We start from the raw sequence: 25870 nt of genomic DNA, 5'->3' as shown, positions 1-25870 counted from the left end.
TCTTCAGAAAAAGGTTAACCCTAAACCTAACTAACTGAACAGTGGACCAGGAGTATCCTACCTGCTACTGTGATTCCTGAAATGCAGAGCCAGTTGATGGAGTATTTTTCAGTTCTGAAATTATGCTTTTGTTATATTGTTTGCTAGCTCAGCTGATTATTTAGCTCTGTCAGATTAGCCCCCAAATTATGATATTGCTAGCTAGCTAGCCACTTAATATAACTTGTTTTCTCAAAATGTCTGTTAGCTAGCTAAGTTAGCAATGCTATGAATACAACTTTCATCTGCTGCCGACATCAGGATACTAGAGCACTATACTAGATCATTATGCTAGATCACTATACTAGATCACTATACTAAATCACTATACCAGAGCACTATACCAGAGCACTATACTAGAGCACTATACTAGATCACTAGTTAGCTCCAAAAGAGGTTATAGCTTTGACTGCATGCTGACAGTGAATTCAGAGCCATTCAGTGACTAGCTACACGACAAACATCATTTTACCAGGTTCCTGTGAAGCACTTGTAATTAAAGTCCACCACAACATACAGCACCCAAGAGCTTCCTGATGTGGTAGTGTGTGTTTAATTTCATTATGTATTAGAAACACTGCGTGAGATCATTGTGATGGGATTTCGCCAGTGGTTGATCAGGCAGTATAATTCTGCTCTCACTTCTGCCAGCATACACTATTTAATCTACATCACTGTCACACACACACACACACACACACAGAGCTTAGTGTGATGAGAAATAGAAGCCGGTAGGATAGGAGGGTGACGAGAGACAGACAGTCATATTAGGTTTCATAAAAACTGGATATAGCTACAATACCTCATCCTCCAATTTCCTGCCCTTCCCACTCTTGCTCAATGCAATCAGAATATTGCATCACTGTGCACAGGCTTATTTGGTTAGTTTTGTAGACTTCATACTAATGGGGTTACGTTGCATTCTCTAAATGTATATTTCAATGAGTATTAGTAGTAACCTTGGGTGATGAAATGTGTGTGTGTTTGCCTGATCAATAGTCTACTCCCTCAATTTACATTTTGGACCAAACAAACACATGAGCCTAGCGATGCACAGGATGGCAACGGCTAATCAGGGTTACCGTGGTAACACAGTGGTGGCATGTTAGCCGACGATGTCGGGTCTACCGCTGGGTTCAAGTAATTTCCCCGAGCTGCCGTGCTTCAAAGTAGAAACACAAACAGGCTGAACCACGCAGTTTATTACAACATGCGGGTTGAATCACCTCGGGGTTGCTTCGTTCCTGGTCTATTTGTGATTGAAGAGATTGACCATACTGTACTGCATTTCTGACCCCGGCTGACCTCCACGCTCTGATTTGCCATTGGTGCTTTTAAGAGCATCTAAATGAAATCAGCCACGGTTCAAATCACATGGTTGATGTGAAAATAGATCTAGCTATATATGTGTGTAAAACCACCAATCAATCCAACCATTGAAATTACATTGGTTCAAGGCCTCCCGAGTGGTGCAGTATTCTAAGGCACTGCAGCACAGTGCTAGCTGTGCCACTAGAGATTCTGGGTTCGAGCCCAGGCTCTGTGGCAGCCAGCCGCGCCCGTGAGACCCATGGAGCGGTGCACAATTGGCCCAGCGTCGTCTGGGTTGACCCATCGTCTGTCCTTGTCCCATCGCACACCAGTGACTCCTGTGGCGGGCCGGGTGTAGTGCACGCTGAGACGGTCGCCAGATGCACGGTGTTTCCTCCGACACATTGGTGCGGCTGGTTCCCAGTTAAGTGGGCATTGTGTCAAGAAGCAGTGCGGCTTGGTTGGGTTGTGTTTCGGGGAGGACGCACGGCTCTCGACCTTCGCCTCTCCCGAGTCCGTACGGGAGTTGCAGCGATGAAACCAGACTAACTACCAATTGGGATACTAGGAAATTGGGGAGAAAAAGAGCTAAAAAAATAATTAATTATACATTGGTTCTGCTATAAGTCCTATGGCTGTTGTATGGTATCTACAGTGCCACTGTATCATATGCAGGTAGTTATGGAGTGTGTATGGTGTAGTGTTGATGATAATGCTAATGTAGGGACAGAGGTAAAGGGGTAATCTGTTTAGGGGGGAAATGAGTGGAGATTGGGATCTGAAGCATTGGTGAGTTTAAAGAGACTAATTTATCATCCCCTCCTCGGCCACAACCCCCCCTTCTCCTTTACTCAAGCCTTTCTTTACCCCCTCCTCCACTTCCCTCTATCTCATAAGTGACCTTGCTTTGCTTTCTGCAGCTGGAGTGTGTCTTTGAACGGGATGAGATAGGCATAGTGTTACCGCACACACACATACACACACCTGTCAAGGACGAAGGTGACACAACAAGCGTATTCTGAATCAATGGAAGCTGATTGGTTTTGGTTGTGATTTGCACGTCTCCAACAGTGAAAAGCTGTACCTGACTTACACCTCTCTGAAAGAGAAGGCTTTGACGGGTGGACATTCTCCTTCATACCCGAGGGATAGGGGATCATGTATTATAGTACCGGGTGTCCTGCACTCTTTTCACATTTGAATCTCCGCTGGGGGTGTTTGGCGACGTAGGAGTTTTTCACTTGTTTTTCGCTGCAGGATTCTGCACAAGACAAATGCATAGATTGTATCTGCACTGGAACAGAACAAAATAGCAGAGTTCTCTCCCTCCTCAGTTTTCATCCCTGCTTTGATAATCACCAGCTTCATCCCTACAGAGACATTTCAGCCCTCCACAACAACCCTTGCAGGAGGAGGGAAGGAGGGGTGGATGGATGGCTGGAGGGAGGGAGGGAGGGTAGACAGGGAGGGGGGGAGCCTAAATGACAAGGAGCATGTTCAGCATCCATGAACAGGGGATGTGCAGGAGAAAGGAGGGGATGGTCCCATAGGATTGGAGGTTGTTTCTCTGAATTTGCTGTTGGAATACTGATACAGACCACAGAGTACAAATACTTACCAGATCCAAATATTGCATGACCAAAAATATCCTAAAACACAGCGTACTACCACAGCTATCCCTAGACATAACGAACAAAACGAAAGCTGCCAATGGGATTCTCCTCCAAAGTTGTGCTCATGCCCAGACACAACACAGTGTGCTGTGTTGCAGTAAACACAACAAAATAAACTATTCTTCTCACTATCGCTCATCCGTATATTTATCACAGATAATCAATCCCTCAGGATTGTTGCTGATATTTGCAGGCTAAGGTGCTTGATTTAGCTGCAGCAATTCTGACATTCTGCACGGATTCTGTCTTTTATTGTGAAACAGCACTGACGATCATACGAAGAGGAGGAGTAGTGATTCGACCAAAATGCAGCGTGGTTATGTGACATAATGATTTATTAAACAAGACGAAGACGAAACGAAATACACTTGATAAACTACAAAACAAATAAACGATGTAGACAGACCTGGACACGAACTTACATATAACGTGAAAAACGCATGAACAGGAAACAGACTACATACAAACCGAACGAACGAACGATACCGAAACAGTCCCATGTGGCTAACATACAGACACTGACACAGGAGACAACCACCCACAAACAAACAGTGTGAAAACACCTACCTTAATATGGCTCTCAATCAGAGGAAATGAAAACCACCTGCCTCTAATTGAGAGCCATATCAGGTCACCCTTAACAAACATAGAAACACACAACATAGACTACCCACCCAAACTCACGCCCTGACCGTCAAACACATACAAAATAACAGAAAACCGGTCAGGAACGTGACAGATGAGGGGAAATGTTTGTTGACGTGTCGGTTGATTGAACCATATTATGCAGTAAATGTACGGTGATTGGTTGAAATTGCGTGCCTTCTTTTTGTACTGCGGCGATGGGTCAGTGTTATGCGATAATTTTGCGATGATTCGACTGTTTTATGCAAAAATAGTGCAGTGATTGGTCAAATTTGCAAGCCCTGGGAATTGTTGATTTTTCCAAAACATTTGCGATCGGGGAATCCTGGAGGGACGGATTGATGGCATGTAAAGTGGCAACATAAAAGGGGTTACGGGGGTTATGCACCAACGATATGCTTATGCTCTCTATTATCATACATTGTTTGCTGTTAGTAATGGTGTGCTGAAAGTGACAGAAATGTGTAATAATGATGATAATTGCATAAATTCCAGTGCATAGATATTTGCAACAATAGGCCCCTGTACCATTCTCCTGTGACACTGCCTTCTGGTTGGCCATAATCGTCTCATCATTGTATCCCCTGACCTTTGACCCTCCTATGATTGATGCGCCTGTACAGGGGGGGAGGGGCTTCCTGAGGTTTATTATGAATACAGACTCCAGACAGAGCCAGCGTCGCTACAGTGGCGGTGGGGGTTGGTGCCGGGCTACGGGTACTCCCTCAATGTCATGTGAAAGTGATACTAACCACCCCCCCTACACTACCTCTCTCTCCTCCCCCACCCTTTTAGGCACAGGGGAGCGTTCCAATATCATCTGTTTAGAAAAATAAAACAACTGCATAATTTTTAGGGTCTGTTCTAATGCGGTGGAATTGAGTCTTTCCTTCCTTCTGATCTTCCTTCCTTGGAGTGATCATGTATGATAGGGACATGATAGGGTAGGGGACAGTGTGGTTTCCACTACTTTGCTTTCACCAAGTGATTATCTCAAGGAAGGAGAATAATAAAGATGCAATAGAGATGTAAGTATTTGAACTAGGACTTGGGCTATATTAGCTAAAGATAAGTTAGTGGCGACTAATGGCTGCCATTTCAGAGATGCCATCCATCATTCACTTTCTTCAGCCTTTTTCTTGAACAGACTGAAGACCCCCATTTGGTTTGAATGATTGATCACATCCATTGATTGTCATTTAGCCTGGCCATCACTAATACTAAATCAATATGTGTGTTGATGTGTTGGAGACTTACCTCCTGGTGTTGGTGAGTTAACCCTTAGTGTTCTATCCTCTGTCCTGGTGGTGGTGTTTGCTCCCAGTTGTTCCTCCACAGGCCCTGCTTTGGCCTCGGAAAAACCCAGGTCTGGTGAACTCTGACTGGGCTGAGTTTTGGTGACTGGGGCCTCTTTAGTTCCAATGTCGGTGCTTACGGTCGAGGCCAGACGTCTTGTGGTGACCCTGGTTTGTGGGGACGTGGGTTGGGTGCCAGAGTCAAAGGGTTGGCTGGTCAGTGTGGTCTCTACCTGTGTTGTGTTGACGGTGATCCTTGGTGGAGTTGTGACCAGGGTTGTGGGGACTGTGGTTTGTGGGAACGTTAGGTGTGGGACTGAGGCTGTGAGAGGGTCACTCTGGGGAACTAGTTCATCTTGGATCTTCGTTTCCTTGGGGAAAGATTTAGTGGTGACACTCCAACTGTGCTTTGGCGTTTGGGCCGTTTCTGGTGACAGGTATGCGTGTATTGTCTGTGGCAGAATGTTTGTGCTGGTGAGACTATCAGAGAATATATCAACCCCCTGTGACACAGAAATAGAGGATATGGAATCTAAGACAGCGGTTATAGAATCTAAGATATCTTGGGTGTTTGGTTGTGTGCTCTTGTTAGGAGTGACTGTCTGTGGGTTTGTTACTGTTCTTATCTCAGTGGAACTGGGGTGACTTTCAGTCCAAGAGGTGATGGTGGAGGACCCTGAATGTCCCGGGGAATTCTCAGGCTCCGTTGGTCCCTCTGTTGGTCCCTCTGTTGGTCTCTCTGTTGGTATCTCTATCAGTCCCTTTGACAGCTCCTTTGTTGGTCCCTCTGATGGTGTGGTCTTTTGGGGCCCTGCATTCTTAGTCTGTGACTTCCCTCCAAACGGGTTGAGCGAAGAAAACGGAAACGACGGCGCCGCCGGGAGTGATGGGAACATGGACAAGCTGGGCTGCTTTGGCAAGGACCAGCCTGGCCAATAGGGCCATTCCTTACTGGCAGGCGGTCCTGTCGGCTTCATAACATCCGCCTCTTCATCCGCAAACACCGTCGTGTGGAGAAGAATGGCGAGGAGAGAGCACCATAAGCACAAAGACATCATCCGGCGAAGATGATGCATGTTGCCGACAGTGAAGCGGAACGGTTAGTTAGGCACCGGTTACATACCGTCCTCCATTCCCCGAGCCCCCTAGGCCACGTTGGCTCGCTCTCCTGTGAAGTGACCTAAAAGACAGATGCACACAGGGCATTGAGTGACATACTTTCACTTTGTCACAGTACAGTTAGTTTGACTTAATACAAGGATATGTGTTGTTGAGCCGAAATGTGTCTGCTGGCTTGTTTTTGCTGTAGAGGTTATTTAAAGGGGAAGTTTCTGCTCTGTTTCTTTTAGTGCTTGACCTGGTTTTTGTCTGTTTTTCCAGAGAATATAATATCACATGTTGATGAAATTGTGCGTCCCATAATACAGCAGGGCAGCCATTGAAATGGACTGCTGAAGTTAGCAGGGTGGGAAAATGTTGTCCACCACATATCGCCACAAGAACGACGATATTATTGGACACATATACTTAGTGGTTTCAGATTCTGCGGTCAGTATTTGTGTTAGGAAGTTATGTGTCATTCATATGTATACTTGGTAAGAGTCTTGGGACAACCAAACATGAAATACACTTCTGACCAATCACAAACGAGACTTTCCAGATGTCATGTATTTTCTCAGCATTTTAGTTAGCGCTAACTTTTACATAATGTGTGTGTGTGTGTGAGGGGGGGGGGGGGGGGGGGTCCTCTGTATAGAAATGGAAGGGGAACTATTTTCTTGGAGGGGAGGAACGGGTGGTTCAAAGTCTCTGCCCAGTTGCCTCAGTGAAGAGATTGGAGCACCGATGGAATTTTCCATTGAGAACAACCTGAAGTTGCGTTTGAACCCACTTCCCTCCAACTCTCCCCTGCTTTCTTTATTCCCACTTTGATTTGTTCTTTAAAACAGAGAGAAACCCTGTCTAAGTGAGAGTATGTTTTCCTGTAGTGAGATAATAACCTCAGTATTCAGGACAATCAGCCATTTACTCTCTCCTGCTCTTCATCTAGCTCTTTCCTTCTTTCACTTTCCCTGCAAAACCAAGTATGGTCATCTCTCACCCCCTTTTCAGTACCTCCCCCTCTATCTCCTTCACTCCTTTACACCTCTCCATCTATTTCTCCATACCTCTCTCTCTCTGTTACTCTGTCCTATGCTACATCTCTCTCTCTTTCTCTCTCTCTGTTACTCTGTCCTATGCTACATCTCTCTCTCTCTGTTACTCTGTCCTATGCTACATCTCTTTCTCTCTCTGTTACTCTGTAATATGCTACTGTAACGTCCTGACCAGAGTTCTTATGTGTTTTGCTTGTTTAGCGTTGGTCAGGACGTGAGCTGGGTGGGAATTCTATGTTGTGTGTCTAGTTCGTCTGTTTCTATGTTCAGCCTGATATGGTTCTCAATCAGAGACAGCTGTCAATCGTTGTCCCTGATTGAGAATCATATATAAGTGGCTTGTTTTGTGTTGGGGATTGTGGGTGGTTGTTTCCTGTCTCTGTGTTTGTGTTCTGCACCAGCTAGGACTGTGACGGTATGTTCTTTTGTTATTTTGTATAGTGTTTTTGTTTTGTCTAAATAAATTCATTATGTTAAATTACCACGCTGCACATTGGTCCTCTGATCCTTCCTTCTCTCTCGTTACATCTCTCTCTCTCTCTCTCTCTCTCTCTCTCTCTCTCTCTCTCTCTCTCTCTCTCTCTCTCTGTCTCTGTCTCTGTCTCTGTCTCTGTCTCTGTCTCTGTCTCTGTCTCTCTCTCTCTCTCTCTCTCATTTATATATATATATATATATATATGCTACTGTAGCGTTGTGTAATTTTAATTAGGACGCTGCCACAACTGATGTTCTGCTCGTTGAAATCTTTTTATTTGCCATGTTACCCTTGGCGCAATCACAGCTCTCGGGCACCTTGCTAGCCGAAGGTCAAACAAAAGAGAGCGATAAAGGAATTAACAGGTGCTGCGTGCACACACTCGCTGCACAACAGCACACCATACAAGTAAAACTATACAGAACATAATTCTGACAAAATAAAAGACATACCTGCACACAAAGAGACAACACACATGTTGGCACAATCACAGCTCTCGGCCACCTGCGCGAGCACATGGACACTCACTCAACCACTGTCACAAGTACTCACAAGTTACAACAGATACCTCAGTCAGTGAAACTTGTTAACATAAATTCCTACACTGTCCACACTATAACAAACTTATGGTTGCAAAACAGTACATTGTATAACCTTATGACGGTTTTATATTAAACAGTTTCGGAGCCAAGGACAACATACCTTGCTAGCCGAAGGGCAAACAAAAGAGAACGATAAGGGGGTATGGAAATACAGATAACCCGCGATGGGCCAAACCAAAATATACAAAACTTTTACAATCACATGTATGTACAATATTGGTATGAAAAAGTGTTTGTACACCAAATAAAATCATTAGCTATGCAGCTGTAATTAAATAAAAAATGACACTGAATTATTATTATTATTATCAAATTATTAACATCCCCTCTTGACCTGGCCTATTTGAATTGGGTCCTTGTGTGCAATTTGGTGCATAATCTAGGGGAAACAACATCACACTGCTATACTACATCTCTCTCTCTCTGTTACTCTGTAATATGCTACATCTCTCTCTCTGTTACTCTGTAATATGCTACATCTCTCTCTCTCTCTCTCTCTGTTACTCTGTAATATGCTACATCTCTCTCTCTCTCTGTTACTCTGTCCTATGCTACATCTCTCTCTCTCTCTCTGTTACTCTGTCCTATGCTACAGCTCTCTCTCTCTGTTACTCTGTAATATGCTACATCTCTCTCTCTCTCTGTTACTCTGTCCTATGCTACATCTCTCTCTCTCTCTCTCTGTTACTCTGTCCTATGCTACATCTCTCTCTCTCTCTCTCTGTTACTCTGTCCTATGCTACATCTCTCTCTCTCTCTGTTACTCTGTCCTATGCTACATCTCTCTCTCTCTGTTACTCTGTCCTATGCTACATCTCTTTCTCTCTCTGTTACTCTGTTCAATGTTACATCTCTTTCTGTTACTCTGTCCTATGCTACATCTCTCTCTCTCTATTACTCTGTCCTATGCTACATCTCTCTCTCTCTCTGTTACTCTGTAATATGCTACATCTCTCTCTCTCTGTTACTCTGTCCTATGCTACATCTCTCTCTCTCTGTTACTATGTCCTATGCTACATCTCTCTGTTACTCTGTCCTATGCTACATCTCTCTCTCTCTCAAGTGTAGCTCATAACACAAACAGATCAATCACCTTTTAATAGCACTATCCTAGGCCTGATCTCCCTGCAGGACATTCAGGGACTTGACCCTGTCTCTGTGCCCCATGTAGTGTTGACCTTAGTGGGCCTCACTACCTCTCTGTGCCTGCCTGGGGGTAGTTGGCTGGATACTGAGGCATGAGTAGTGGTGCTCATGGGCCCACTCAGAAACATACAACTGCCCACACATTACTGCCTTCTATCAGGACTCAGAGTGTACATGCTTGAAATACAACCATTCCTCAATGGAAATGTATTTAGAGACCCACCAACATACATAGTCATGAGTGTGTGCAACACGCACACGCACACGCACACACACACACACACACCAAAGCCCCCAAGACGTTAAAAGCTTTTGCCAGAGTTAGTTAATTCTTGGTGTGTTACAGAAAGGCAAATAAACGGTACTTAATGCCGTCTTTGTAGAAAATGTAGATATTTGTTTTGACACATTGCCTTTTTAGTTTCACGCTAAACCATTCCAATTAGCTATTAAGCTTGAGAAAAAACTATGCCTCTGCCCTGATTGGGTTTTTGTTCAATTTGACACATATTGATCAATTATTTACAGAAGGGGGATTATGCATAATTTAATTTGGCTAACATTCTCAAATTTCACTTCCCTCACTATCAATTGCACATGCATGCCAGCTTCCTGTTTCAGTCAGAAGATTACCTGACTAATTACTGTCTATGCCTTTCATAGAGAGCAGAGTTAAATATACCCCCCCCCCCCCCCCCCCCCCTTCACCCACATGGTACATCCCTAATAAGCTTATATAGGAAGATAGACAGCCCATTTTCAGAAAACGGGGTTGGAGTTCTCAGTTATTCTGACACATAATCATTTTATTATTCTATGATTTTATCTACATGTCTATCATCCTGCCATGTGAAAATGGTGTATGTCTCACAACTGTCAACTGCATAACACTTAAAACACAAGAAATCACGATTAGAATTTTTGTTTGCCTCTGTTAAGCCTCTGAGTAATCAGCTCAGTTTTAGCGCGCTTGTCGTCAGTTGTAAAAATTAGGTATGTACGTCTGTTAGGGAGCCCTCTGTCTTTCCTGACATGCAGCAGAACAAGTGGAAAGAGAGAATGAGAGAGAGTAATAAAATAAGATAAACGTGTCTGTGGGAAAATTTACAAGCCTTCTCTTTCTTCACTGGAGTTTTGTTCCACTGCACCTGACAAAGACAGGTCCTGTCCCACTGCACTGTGCTCAATGGAGCAGAGAGAGTGAGAGAATGAGAGAGAGGGTTGGAAGTCACGTCACAACGGGGATATAGACGGAGAGCGAGAGAGAGGGTGAAATATAGATAGTGGAAGGAGAGGAGATATATAGAGAGAGACAGACAGACATGTTGCATTCTGACTTTATGACAGTCCACTACCTCCTTTCTATTCTCTCTAATGCTTCACTCAGTCTATTGCTAAATCTCTTTTTTTGTGTGTGTGTGTGTGTGTGTGTGAGAGAGAGTGTGCGGCGTGCACTTCCATGCGTGTACCCTCATCCACTCTCTTAACCACCACCCATCACCAAGCCAATCACATCACATCCTCAAACACACTATTCCCCATGAGGATTATCAGCATTATTCTGTCATTATCCTTTCTGTCATTTACATTAATCTCCAGGGCAACGGGTGGTCTGCGAGTGGTCTGCTGTGTGACCGCTGTGGTACTGAGAGGATAGAGATGGATATCTGATTGGAGACCGGTCCTTCAACAGCCTTTTAACATTTAACACTAATGAAGTGATTTTAAATTAAGAAGGTTGGTTAGGTTTGAGAGAGAGAGAAAGAGAGAGAGAGAGAGAGAGAGAGAGAGAGAGGGAGTTCGAGAGAGAGGAGAGGGAGGGAGAGGAGGGAGTTTGAGAGAGGAGAGGGAGAGAGGGAGGGAGAGGGAGGTCCAGTGAATTAGAGGTGTGGGTTCTCGTCCTCCCTGAGAGATTTGAGAGGGTTCCCAAATGGAGATGACTTGACTCTGGGCGACACCACTTAGGTTTAACAGGTTGACCATAGTCTCATGAAGGCACAGGGATTGATGTTTCACACTTCTTGGTAATGGACTGATTTTCGTGCACGTCTCAGATTTGCTAAAGTGTGTGTTTGTTCAGTGCCTTCAGAAATAATTCAGCATGAGCGAGTTGGAGAGTGAGGAGGGCTATATTAACGAAGCCCTGACACCCCAGTCTCTATGGCTTCATCCTATCTAGCTCATTTCACTGGCCTTGGGTCTGGACAGGAATGTCAATAAAACAGACTGAATCAAACTGGCCACGTCATCTTTAGCTGGTACGGATTTATTCAGTCATGTAGGTGGCCGACACTTCATTTGAAGGTAGAAACATTATTATCTGAAAGTATTAAGATTAAGACTAGTCTTGGACTAAAAAGTGCTTTCCGTGGAGAATCTCCATTGCGAATCCTTTTTGATCCCAGACTAGGCTTGATCTGTGTCTGGAGAAGCATCCCTATGGGTAATACTCCTGCTTTCCTTCCTGGCGATTGTTGAGAAATACTGAGACATTGTTATCCAGAATTTAATCCTACAGTTGACTGAATATTAAGATTTTTCCTCAGTATTTCACAGTACAGTATCTGTCTAATATTTGCATACTAGTACACTTGATTTATTGTATAATTATTCCATAATGATCAAATATATTATTCTAAAAGCTATACTATTTCAAAACAAAACATTTCACGTTTGCCCTGATCAGTTCAATCAATGATTGTATCCAAGTATGAAATGGCTTCTTCAGGACCATGTTTTACAATGTTACTCAGATAATGATCTAGACGTAAAACAAGGGGGTCCATACTAAAGTCTGGCAGCCCGGATGTTGTTGACGTAAAACAAGGGGTTCCATACTAAAGTCTGGCAGCCCGGATGTTGTTGACGTAAAACAATGGGGTCCATACTAAAGTCTGGCAGCCCGGATGTTGTTGACGTAAAACAAGGGGTTTCATACTAAAGTCTGGCAGCCCGGATGTTGTTGACGTAAAACAAGGGGTTCCATACTAAAGTCTGGCAGCCCGGATGTTGTTGACGTAAAACAAGGGGTTCCATACTAAAGTCTGGCAGCCCGGATGTTGTTGACGTAAAACAAGGGGTTCCATACTAAAATCTGGCAGCCCGGATGTTGTTGACGTAAAACAAGGGGGTCCATACTAAAGTCTGGCAGCCCGGATGTTGTTGACGTAAAACAAGGGGTTCCATACTAAAGTCTGGCAGCCCGGGTGTTGTTGACGTAAAACAAGGGGTTCCATACTAAAGTCTGGCAGCCCGGATGTTGTTGACGTAAAACAAGGGGGTCCATACTAAAGTCTGGCAGCCCGGATGTTGTTGACGTAAAACAAGGGGTTCCATACTAAAGTCTGGCAGCCCGGATGTTGTTGACGTAAAACAAGATGTTCCATACTAAAGTCTGGCAGGCCAGATGTTGTTGACGTAAAACAAGGGGTTCCATACTAAAGTCTGGCAGCCCGGATGTTGTTGACGTAAAACAAGGGGGTCCATACTAAAGTCTGGCAGCCCGGATGTTGTTGACGTAAAACAAGGTGGTCCATACTAAAGTCTGGCAGCCCAGATGTTGTTGATGTAAAACAAGGGGTTTCATACTAAAGTCTGGCAGCCCGGATGTCGTTGACGTAAAACAAGGGGTTTCATACTAAAGTCTGGCAGGCCGGATGTTGTTGACGTAAAACAAGGGGTTCCATACTAAAGTCTGGCTGCCCGGATGTTGTTGACGTAAAACAAGGGGTTCCATACTAAAGTCTGGCAGGCCGGATGTTGTTGACGTAAAACAAGGGGGTCCATACTAAAGTCTGGCAGCCCGGATGTTGTTGACGTAAAACAAGGGGTTTCATACTAAAGTCTGGCAGCCTGGATGTTGTTGACGTAAAACAAGGGGTTTCATACTAAAGTCTGACAGCCCGGATGTTGTTGACGTAAAACAAGGGGGTCCATACTAAAGTCTGGCAGCCCGGATGTTGTTGACGTAAAACAAGGGGGTCCATACTAAAGTCTGGCAGCCCGGATGTTGTTGACGTAAAACAAGGGGGTCCATACTAAAGTCTGGCAGCCCGGATGTTGTTGACGTAAAACAAGGGGTTTCATACTAAAGTCTGGCAGCCCGGATGTTGTTGACGTAAAACAAAGGGTTCCATACTAAAGGCTGGCAGCCCGGATGTTGTTGACGTAAAACACGATGTTCCATACTAAAGTCTGGCAGCCCGGATGTTGTTGACGTAAGACAAGGGGTTCCATACTAAAGTCTGGCAGCCCGGATGTTGTTGACGTAAAACAAGGGGGTCCATACTAAAGTCTGGCAGCCCGGATGTTGTTGACGTAAAACAAGGGGGTCCATACTAAAGTCTGGCAGCCCGGATGTTGTTGACGTAAAACAAGGGGTTTCATACTAAAGTCTGGCAGCCCGGATGTTGTTGACGTAAAACAAGGGGTTCCATACTAAAGTCTGGCAGCCCGGATGTTATTGACGTAAAACAAGGGGTTCCATACTAAAGTCTGGCAGCCCGGATGTTGTTGACGTAAAACAAGGAGGTCCATACTAAAGTCTGGCAGCCCGGATGTTGTTGACGTAAAACAAGGGGGTCCATATTAAAGTCTGACAGCCCGGATGTTGTTGACGTAAAACAAGGGGTTCCATACTAAAGTCTGGCAGCCCAGATGTTGTTGACGTAAAACAAGGGGGTCCATACTAAAGGCTGGCAGCCCGGATGTTGTTGACGTAAAACAAGGGGGTCCATACTAAAGTCTGGCAGCCCGGATGTTGTTGACGTAAAACAAGGGGGTCCATACTAAAGTCTGGCAGCCCGGATGTTGTTGACGTAAAACAAGGGGTTTCATACTAAAGTCTGGCAGCCCGGATGTTGTTGACGTAAAACAAGGGGTTCCATACTAAAGTCTGGCAGCCCGGATGTTGTTGACGTAAAACAAGGGGGTCCATACTAAAGTCTGGCAGCCCGGATGTTGTTGACGTAAAACAAGGGGTTTCATACTAAAGTCTGGCAGCCCGGATGTTGTTGACGTAAAACAAGGGGTTCCATATTAAAGTCTGGCAGCCCGGATGTTGTTGACGTAAAACAAGGGGGTCCATACTAAAGTCTGACAGCCCGGATGTTGTTGACGTAAAACAAGGGGTTCCATACTAAAGTCTGGCAGCCCGGATGTTGTTGACGTAAAACAAGGGGTTCCATACTAAAGGCTGGCAGCCCGGATGTTGTTGACGTAAAACAAGGGGGTCCATACTAAAGTCTGGCAGCCCGGATGTTGTTGACGTAAAACAAGGGGGTCCATACTAAAGTCTGGCAGCCCGGATGTTGTTGACGTAAAACAAGGGGTTTCATACTAAAGTCTGGCAGCCCGGATGTTGTTGACGTAAAACAAGGGGTTCCATACTAAAGTCTGGCAGCCCGGATGTTGTTGACGTAAAACAAGGAGGTCCATACTAAAGTCTGGCAGCCCGGATGTTGTTGACGTAAAACAAGGGGGTCCATACTAAAGTCTGGCAGCCCGGATGTTGTTGACGTAAAACAAAGGGTTCCATGCTAAAGTCTGGCAGCCCGGATGTTGTTGACGTAAAACAAGGGGTTCCATACTAAAGTCTGACAGCCCGGATGTTGTTGACGTAAAACAAGGGGTTCCATACTAAAGTCTGGCAGCCCGGATGTTGTTGACGTAAAACAAGGAGGTCCATACTAAAGTCTGGCAGCCCGGATGTTGTTGACGTAAAACAAGGGGGTCCATACTAAAGTCTGGCAGCCCGGATGTTGTTGACGTAAAACAAGGGGTTCCATACTAAAGTCTGGCAGCCCAGATGTTGTTGACGTAAAACAAGGGGTTCCATACTAAAGTCTGGCAGCCCGGATGTTGTTGACGTAAAACAAGGGGTTCCATACTAAAGTCTGGCAGCCCGGATGTTATTGACGTAAAACAAGGGGTTCCATACTAAAGTCTGGCAGCCCGGATGTTGTTGACGTAAAACAAGGAGGTCCATACTAAAGTCTGGCAGCCCGGATGTTGTTGACGTAAAACAAGGGGGTCCATATTAAAGTCTGACAGCCCGGATGTTGTTGACGTAAAACAAGGGGTTCCATACTAAAGTCTGGCAGCCCAGATGTTGTTGACGTAAAACAAGGGGGTCCATACTAAAGGCTGGCAGCCCGGATGTTGTTGACGTAAAACAAGGGGGTCCATACTAAAGTCTGGCAGCCCGGATGTTGTTGACGTAAAACAAGGGGGTCCATACTAAAGTCTGGCAGCCCGGATGTTGTTGACGTAAAACAAGGGGTTTCATACTAAAGTCTGGCAGCCCGGATGTTGTTGACGTAAAACAAGGGGTTCCATACTAAAGTCTGTAAGCCCGGATGTTGTTGACGTAAAACAAGGGGGTCCATACTAAAGTCTGGCAGCCCGGATGTTGTTGACGTAAAACAAGGGGTTTCATACTAAAGTCTGGCAGCCCGGATGTTGTTGACGTAAAACAAGGGGTTCCATACTAAAGTCTGGCAGCCCGGATGTTGTTGACGTAAAACAAGGGGGTCCATACTAAAGTCTGACAGCCCGGATGTTGTTGACGTAAAACAAGGGGTTCCATACTAAAGTCTGGCAGCCCGGATGTTGTTGACGTAAAACAAGGGGTTCCATACTAAAGGCTGGCAGCCCGGATGTTGTTGACGTAAAACAAGGGGGTCCATACTAAAGTTTGGCAGCCCGGATGTTGTTGACGTAAAACAAGGGGGTCCATACTAAAGTCTGGCAGCCCGGATGTTGTTGACGTAAAACAAGGGGTTTCATACTAAAGTCTGGCAGCCCGGATGTTGTTGACGTAAAACAAGGGGTTCCATACTAAAGTCTGGCAGCCCGGATGTTGTTGACGTAAAACAAGGAGGTCCATACTAAAGTCTGGCAGCCCGGATGTTGTTGACGTAAAACAAGGGGGTCCATACTAAAGTCTGGCAGCCCGGATGTTGTTGACGTAAAACAAAGGGTTCCATGCTAAAGTCTGGCAGCCCGGATGTTGTTGACGTAAAACAAGGGGTTCCATACTAAAGTCTGACAGCCCGGATGTTGTTGACGTAAAACAAGGGGTTCCATACTAAAGTCTGGCAGCCCGGATGTTGTTGACGTATAACAAGGAGGTCCATACTAAAGTCTGGCAGCCCGGATGTTGTTGACGTAAAACAAGGGGGTCCATACTAAAGTCTGGCAGCCCGGATGTTGTTGACGTAAAACAAGGGGTTCCATACTAAAGTCTGGCAGCCCAGATGTTGTTGACGTAAAACAAGGGGTTCCATACTAAAGTCTGGCAGCCCGGATGTTGTTGACGTAAAACAAGGGGGTCCATACTAAAGTCTGGCTGCCCGGATGTTGTTGACGTAAAACAAGGGGGTCCATACTAAAGTCTGACAGCCCGGATGTTGTTGACGTAAAACAAGGGGGTCCATACTAAAGTCTGGCAGCCCGGATGTTGTTGACGTAAAACAAGGGGTTCCATACTAAAGGCTGGCAGCCCGGATGTTGTTGACGTAAAACAAGGGGGTCCATACTAAAGTCTGGCAGCCCGGATGTTGTTGACGTAAAACAAGGGGGTCCATACTAAAGTCTGGCAGCCCGGATGTTGTTGACGTAAAACAAGGGGTTTCATACTAAAGTCTGGCAGCCCGGATGTTGTTGACGTAAAACAAGGGGTTCCATACTAAAGTCTGGCAGCCCGGATGTTGTTGACGTAAAACAAGGGGTTTCATACTAAAGTCTGGCAGCCCGGATGTTGTTGACGTAAAACAAGGGGTTCCATACTAAAGTCTGGCAGCCCGGATGTTGTTGACGTAAAACAAGGGGGTCCATACTAAAGTCTGACAGCCCGGATGTTGTTGACGTAAAACAAGGGGTTCCATACTAAAGTCTGGCAGCCCGGATGTTGTTGACGTAAATCAAGGGGTTCCATACTAAAGGCTGGCAGCCCGGATGTTGTTGACGTAAAACAAGGGGGTCCATACTAAAGTCTGGCAGCCCGGATGATGTTGTAGTAAAACAAGGGGGTCCATACTAAAGTCTGGCAGCCCGGATGTTGTTGACGTAAAACAAGGGGTTTCATACTAAAGTCTGGCAGCCCGGATGTTGTTGACGTAAAACAAGGGGTTCCATACTAAAGTCTGGCAGCCCGGATGTTGTTGACGTAAAACAAGGGGTTCCATACTAAAGTCTGGCAGCCCGGATGTTGTTGACTCAGAGTGAGGATCTACAACCATCTAATTTTCCACATCACTGCTTGTCTTTCTGTAACCAAGCTAGCCAATGTTTGGCTTTTTAGGAAAATACCTGGTGTTGTCATTGAAGTCTTCATTGAATGCTTCATAGTCCGAATTTTGGTAATTTCATTCCAACTTCAAATCCAATCCATGAGTCGAATAAAATCTTAATTGAAAATAATGGTAAACTCTCCTATTTTATACAGGGTCAGTTGAATTGAGTTGAGATGGAGTTTACCGCAGCCTGCAGATCCAGGATGCCAGAGAATGGATTTGACATTGCCGGGCAGTCACGGTCAATAGTCCCTAGTGGTTATTGACCACTCCTGTGACCACTCCTGTGTCCTGGTTTACCTTCTGGTCAGAACAGCAGCCAGCCAACAGGCTAGGATCCAACAGGTCTGAAACACGACTGCTCAGGTCCAGAGGAGTCAGAGTCATGGCAGCTAGAGGAGACAACACCCCCCTTTTCCTATTACATCCAGTGGTACTTCAATCTGATCAGGTGTCACACTAAAATGAACAACTAAACATCTTGCCATCTGTGGTCTATCAAATGTAATTAGGTTCATCTCGGATCATGACTGAAATTTGATCGATTAACATTAGTATCTAAGTAAGAACAGAACCTGTTTATACTCCCCAAAGAGTTATATTACATCTCAGGTATTCACTTAATCTGAATACTGTTCCCCCATGACGTATTCAACCATTCAACCTGCTTGATCATAGATCCTATGTTCATCCAGCCTTTCTCTGGTATCCCATTTCCCCCCTGCCCTTACTACTGACAGAGTGAACTATAGCCTACCTGCCTGTGAATACCTAGTTATTAGAACATCACACCAACGTTAGTTTTAGTTTTGCCTATGACAAGCCGTCACCCACTCAGACACCAGCATTCCACTGACTAGCTTTGCCATGGTGACGGCCGTGGCAAAAGACGTCTTGCTAATCCCGTGATGTGAGGGGCTTTAGTGGTCTGCTCTGCTGCTTTTACCAAAGTGCTGCTACCGCTGATCCTAATGGTACATATGTGCTTTACACTAACCAACACAGAGACATATACACACAGCTACACTCGCACAAAAACACACACACACACATAAACGCACAAACGCTTGCCACGGCAACCCCTGTCACATCTGCTTCAGTTCAAACACCCTACGCACGCACACACACACACACACACACACACACACACACACACTGTCATGCTATAGAGGTGGAGGATGTTTGTATAGACTCCAATACACACGCCTATAGTATCCACTGGCTCACATGATGACATGAACGCCATGAATTTCTACAGTATACATACACATGTTCATAAATTCCTCAGAATGTACACACACACACACACACTGCTGACCATGGCTGTGCTGCAGAATTAGCCCAGAATGATTCCTTCCCTACGTTCCTCTTGATGCTAGTCGAACAGCCTCAGCTGCTGCCTCCGTGTGTGTGTGTTAATGTATGCCTGGGATTGCTTGTCTACACAGGTATGTGTGTCTACCTATAAAGGCTGTAATAGAAGAGTGTGTGTCGTGTCATCTGGAGAGATTGAGCAGCTGAATCCACACCCTCAAATGTGAGCTTGTAGAAATGGTGTTTTTCTGTAAGAGTGAGAGAGTCTACCTATAAAGGCTGTAGAAGAAGAGTGTGTTGTCTCGGTGATGGTGTGTGTGTCAATCTCTAACAGCTCTTTACCCCTTTTCTCTATACATGAGGATCATAAATTACACACACAAGCACACACACACACACACACCATTGAAAGTGTTCAGAATGAAAAAGAGCCACTCACCCACCACACGTGAAAGGGAAGAGATTGTGAATCCACTGAATCCAGCAGGGAGCTGCAGCAGAGAACCGTCTCCCTGTGTGTGTGAATGTGTGTTACAGGCACTCACTCTATCTCACTCTCTCGCTCCCTCCTATTCTCTCTCTTTTATTCTCTCTCTCACTCTCCCTCTCGTACTCTTGGTGGTCTCCCTCTCTTTCATTCTCTCTCTTCTTGCTCCCTCTCCTCTCTGTCAGCCTCTCTTCTCCCTCCCTCTTTCTCTCCCTCCCGTCTCTCTCTCTTTCTGCCCCTAACCCCCTGCATAAGTAGTCCAGTGTGAAGCTCTGTGACAATGCCTGTGGTCACACCTCACTGAGCAAATTGTTCATTAGGAGAGTCTCTCTACAGTGTGGACACTGGCCACTAGATAGTTAGACGGGCAAGAATGTCTAGTACACTCAATCCCACACACTTACAAGTACACAACAGACACAAATGTATTAGCAAGCTAAATGACATGCACACACACTTTGACAGTGTACTGTATTGAACATAATCAAGCATGCATGCACACACACACACACACGTTATGTTCTTCTAGCCTCGTGGGGACCTAAAATTAATTTCCATTCAAAATCCTATTTTCCCTAACCCTTACCATAACCTTAACCTGTAACCCAAACCCTAAACCTAACTCCTAAACTTAAACCTAACCACTAACTCCTAACCCTAATTGTAAACCTAACCCCTAAGCTTAAAATAGCCTTTGTCCTCATGGAGACATGAGAAATGTCCCCACGAGTGACAATTTTTTTACTTGTTTTACTATCCTTGCAGGGACTTTTGGTCTGCTATCCAGTTGCAAACACACACACACACACCACACTAAACCCGCACATTACGTCATGCCTCCAGGTCTGTGAAGTTCACCTTTGACATGATTCAGAAAGGTCAATTTGTCAAACTCTGGCCGACTTATCTTTGATGCCAATCTGAGATCTAAGATGTCCAATCAGAAATGTCATTGTGAAGCCCAACATTCCCCAGATGATTGTTTCTGTCCCGTCTGTAGATCCTCAGGAATTTTCTGAATATAGAAACAATCAGAGAGGTTCACAGCCCAAGGAAGCATAATTTCCTGAACCGCCAGGTCTCCTCCATGCTGAATTCCTTCCCGGTTCGGTCCCTTTGGACATATTATTGTCTCAATAACGGATTTGACCTTGAGCCACCTTTCTATTTTTACCACTTGACCTTTGCCCTGGCGTGATATGAGGTGCTAGTTCTATTCCAGTTATGGTAGCGGCTTTGAGGTCTCCTAAAAAATGTCTATGCTGATTTGTATTGTTGAATAATACCCCTTGAAGTTGAATAGTACGACACATTAATTGTGTTCACTAGTTCAGGCTAATCTGTTGTGCCATACAAAACATTACAGGTCATTTTTCAACATGAACTGTTTCAGCTTTTATTAGCTAGTTCTAGTCGCTACTGTTGAACAGTTTGATTGAACAATCCAGAATGTTAACGTTAGCTAACGTTCCACAGACCTATGCCTTGTTGAACGCACTACTGATGAACATCAAATGAATTGAGCATTCCAAATGGTATATCAAACATGGCCGCCAGCCCACCCACCACTGAACGTCTGTGAGGGTGCGGACATCTTTGATGTTGCTGTCTATTGAGGTATGAGCTTTCGTGTCTAGGTATAACTGTGACCTGTATGCTCTAGTCGGCTGGCCCTCGCTACATATTCGTCTCCAGACCCACTGGCTCCAGGTCATCTATAAGTCTATGCTAGGTAAAGCTCCGCCTTATCTCAGCTCACTGGTCACGATAGCAGCACCCACCCGTAGCACGCGCTCCAGCAGGTATATCTCACTGGTCATCCTCAAAGCCAACACCTCCTTTGGCCGCCTTTCCTTCCAGTTCTCTGCTGCCAGTGACTGGAATGAATTGCAAAAATCGCTGAAGCTGGAGACTTATATTTCCCTCACTAACTTTAACCATCAGCTATCTGAGCAGCTAACCGATCGCTGCAGCTGTACATAACCCATCTGTAAATAGTCCACCAATCTACCTACCTCATCCCCATATTGTTTTTATTTACTTTCTGCTCTTTTGCACACCAGTATCTCTACTTGCACATCATCTGCTCATTTATCACTCCAGTGTTAATCTGCTAAATTATAATTGCTTGCTACTATGGCCTATTTATTGGCTACCTCCTCACGCCATTTGCACACACTGTATATAGACTTTCTCTTTTTCTATTGTGTTATTGACTGTACCCTTGTTTATTCCATGTGTAACTCTGTGTTGTTGTCTTGTAACGTCTCTCGTCGGAAGGCACGGACCAAAGCGCAGCGTGGTAAGTGTTCATGATATTTTATTTCAAAGAAACACTCAAACAAAATAACAAAGTTAAAAACCGAAACAGTTCTGTCAGGTGCAGACACTAAACAGAAAATAACTACCCACAAAACACAGGTGGGAAAAAGGCTGCCTAAGTAGGATTCCCAATCAGAGACAACGATAGACAGCTGCCTCTGATTGGGAACCACACTCGGCAAAAAACAAAGAAATAGAAAACATAGAATGCCCACCCTAATCACACCCTGACCTAACCAAATAGAGAAATAAAAAGGCTCTCTAAGGTCAGGGCATGACATGTCTGTGTCACACTGATTTGCTTTGTCTTGGCCAGGTCACAGTTGTAAATGAGAACTTGTTCTCAACTAGCTTACCTGGTTAAATAAAGGCGGGGGGAAAAAAATTTAATCCTACATGGCTACAGCTCCATCTCTTCATTAATTCATATCTAATATTCGTAACAACATAATACGAGTCTGCCTCCCCCAAACTCTCCTTTCTGATAGTGCCGTAATACAAATCCTAAGTAGTACAAGCAGCTTCAAAGGGGCTTGATTTTAAACATCACACAGCTGTTATGTAGACCTCCTGTGCAGAGCATGTTAATGGTAACCAGGGGCTCAGCAATGGGCTCCCAGCCTGCGGGCCCTGGTGAGGTGAAAATGTCATATTTCCCATGAGGCCGTAGTAGTCTGCGTTGGAAGTTTCAGCTTCTGTCTAGAGCAATCTAGTCAAACAAGCATTGATCTGCCTGTGTGTGTGTGCGTGGGTTTAAATGCCAGTGTTTAGGCGTACACCATGGCTCTAACAACGATCATAATCCAATCCCAACACACATCTACAGTATGTACAGTATGACGATGTATTGAACAGTTGACCAAGGCACTGACTTTCTGAAGACAACAACATAACCCATTGACACACAATAACCTTTGCTGAGATATGGAAGTCCCCTTTGGCCTATGGTATGTTCTTGTGATTGGTACCTGATGGAGTTGTTGTGCGTGTCGGGGGGATTCTACTGCCCAACAATGACTGGTGTCTTTAGAACAGAGGAGGTAGACAGGTGTTTTCCCCAGAGAATAGGCAGTGTGTGTGTTCACTCTCTCTCCGACCCGTCCCTAGGCTCCTTGCATCCGGACACTATAAAACAATGGCAGCCTGTGAAGTTCATAAAGTTGCTTAGTTTGAAGGAAACAATGGAGTCGAACAGTCCATATTAGCTGTGCCATCTATAGCTCCACTATAGTTCCACTGCCCCTTCCCCCTGTTCCTTTTCTTACAACACAGGATAACATACGCTTTTGTAATGGAACTATTTCAGTAGTGTTATGATGCTGTTGAAGTAGGTCTGTTTTTATGTTATCATTCTGTTGTTGTTGTGTTCTAAAAGGGTAAGGTGTGTCTGTGTGTGTGCTTTACGCCTGCATGTCTCAATATTTATGCTGGTATCTGTGGACATTGTAATGGGATTCTATTCAATATGCAAATATCCTGTGAATATTGATGCAGTTCCTTCACACACATGAATACAAATACAAACACACAGTCAAATGAAAGGAGAGGGTACTTTAAGCTTCTTAAATACAGGTGTGTGTCTTCCCTACAGCAATATGTATGCATACTTGGGAAATAATGTAATATTATTTGTACATTGTGTATGTGAGTGTGTACTAGTCAACTAAAAAAGGTCACCAGAGGCATATGAAACCAAGTGACTGAGTTATGGCACCACTACCACGGTCTAATACAACTGTCACAGTGTACATGTAACCTTTCATAAGAACGATCTAAAGGAGGAAAATCCAATATGTGTGTGTACTGTGTGTGTTTGTGTGTACTGTGTGTGTGTGTGGTCTCTTAAAATGCATGACAGTGTTCCAGCATATGGCTTATGTCTCATGCTAGGGCAAAGTGCATATATATCAGTGAGATTGATTATGCAAGTAGACGCGTGTGTGTGTGTGAGAGAGAGATGGGGAGAGAGAGATAACATACAGAGGAAGAGAAAGATGGGGAGAGAGAGTTAGCATACAGGGGGAGAGAGAGATGGGGAGAGAGATAGAGATAACATACAGAGAAGAAGAGAAAGAGATGGGGGGAGAGAGAGAGAGAGATAACATACAGAGAGGAAGAGAGAGATGGGGGGAGAGAGATACCATACAGAGAGGAAGAGAGAGACAGAGATACCATACAGGGAGGAAGAGAGAGATGGGGAGAGAGATAGAGATAACATACAGGGAGGAAGAGAGAGAGAGAACACATACAGAGAGGAAGAGAGATAGAGATAACATACAGAGAGGAAGAGAGAGAGAGATAACATACAGGGAGGAAGAGAGAGAGATGGGCAGAGAGATAGAGAGAGATAGAGATAACATACAGAGAGATGGGCAGAGAGATAGAGAGAGAGATAACATACAGAGAGATGGGGAGAGAGAGAGAGATGTTCTTATGTGCATGTATGTTCTAATGTACTGTGTGCAAGTGTATGTGAGAGTGTGTGTACTGGTATACGCTTAATTGTGTGTATATGTATGTGTTATAATCAGGGCTTCAAATAAACTTTTTGGTCCACTAGCCACTGTGGCAAGTACGAGCCAAAATATTTTTGGGCTGCAATAATTACACCAAAAAACAAAGAAAATTGATGAACATGTTTTGTAATGTTTCTAAAACAATAAATGTATTACTAGTAAGAAGTAACTAATGTGGTATATTTAAACAATAAGGCCTGAGGGGATGTGGCATATGGCCAATATACAATGGCTAAGAGCTGTTCCTACCCACAACACAACACAGAGTGCCTGGACATACTACGGCTTTCAGCCAAGCAGCATTCAGAGCTCGAACCACCCAGTTTATAATGTTTAATTAAATGTTTTGTGACCTGACTCTTTTAACCAAAATATCACAGGTGAGACAAAACATTTCACCTGCCCCTTTAAGGTCGGGGGGTTACCGTGGCAGCGCGACTAGAGTCATGTTTGTGGCTGTGAGTTTCAGTCTGACTAGTAGAAGCGTTGTCACCTCTTCCCAAGCAGTTGAAACTCAAACATAGAAAAACAACCTAACTTGTGAACAAAACAATGTAAATAGCCGAGACACACAACGACAAAGTCTCACTTCAGTAGACTTTCGTTTCAAGTAAATTAGACCAACTTTTATTCCTGTGCGCAGTGCTTCTAAAAAAGTATATTTCACTCAGCTCTTCACGTGCCAGGCAGTGTTGCAACGCGAGGTGGAATAGGATTCGTAGTTCTTTGACTTTGTGCGATTAATTTACCAGCTATGAAACAAAACGGCAGAAGTACTTTGACAGCAGCATTTGCTTATTTATAAAAACCCTCTTAGGCCTCACTCCCCCTTGTCAGAGATATCTACTGCAGCCCTCATCCTCCACCCGTTCTGCCAGTCACATTCTGTTAAAGGTCCCCAAAGCACACACATCCCTGGGTCGCTCCTCTTTTCAGTTCGCTGCAGATAGCGACTGGAACGAGCTGCAACAAACACTCAAACTGGACAGTTTAATCTCAATCTCTTCATTCAAAGACTCAATCATAGACACGTACTGACAGTTGTGGCTGCTTTGTGTGATATATTGTTGTCTCTGCCTTCTTGCCCGTTGTGCTGTTGTCTGTGGCCAATAATGTTTGTACCATGTTTATTCTGCTACCGTGTTGTGTTGCTACCATGTTGTTGTCATGTTGTGTTGCTACCATGCTGGGTTGTCATGTGTTGCTGCTTTGTTATGTTGTCTTAGGTCTCTCTTTATGTGGTGTTGTGTTGTCTCTCTTGTTGTGATGTGTGTTCTGTCCTATATTTATATTTTATTTTAATCCCAGTCCCCGTCCCCGCAGGAGGCCTTTTTCCTTTTGGTAGGCCGTCATTGTAAATAAGAATCTGTTCTTAACTGACTTGCCTAGTTAAATAAAGGTAAAATAAACATTTATTTTACTATAAATGTGATCATACTTTACTATTTTTTTTATTCACAAATGCGAGTGAAATAGACATTTTACCCGCCAATGCCAAAATCTGGTGGATGTTAATTTTTTATTGAAACCCTGGTTATAATGCATTCTAGTAGCAGGTAGCAGATAGCTGGTAGATGCTGTTAGATGGCCAATAG

General features: G+C 44.5%; 1 protein-coding gene across 2 annotated transcripts in view; it reads right to left on the bottom strand.

Annotated features, from left to right (window-relative positions):
- The window catches only part of prrt4b (proline rich transmembrane protein 4b), a 64276-nt gene extending 44642 nt beyond the window's left edge, over positions 1 to 19634 (bottom strand). Inside the window, exons 1-2 of one of the 2 annotated variants that reach the window (XM_055937343.1) lie at positions 19390 to 19634; positions 4926 to 6143 (exon numbers count right to left, since the gene is read on the bottom strand). In XM_055937343.1, the coding sequence (XP_055793318.1) occupies positions 4926 to 6039 (1114 nt within the window). In that variant the 5' untranslated portion in view covers positions 6040 to 6143; positions 19390 to 19634. The remainder of the gene's footprint in view (positions 1 to 4925; positions 6144 to 19389) is intronic. The other variant, XM_055937344.1, reaches the window with a different exon arrangement.
- Positions 19635 to 25870: the final 6236 nt, after the last annotated feature.

This window comes from Salvelinus fontinalis, chromosome 11 (genome assembly GCF_029448725.1).
Source record: "Salvelinus fontinalis isolate EN_2023a chromosome 11, ASM2944872v1, whole genome shotgun sequence".
Taxonomy (NCBI): Eukaryota; Metazoa; Chordata; class Actinopteri; order Salmoniformes; family Salmonidae; genus Salvelinus; species Salvelinus fontinalis.
This window is presented reverse-complemented; position numbering and strand designations above follow the sequence as displayed.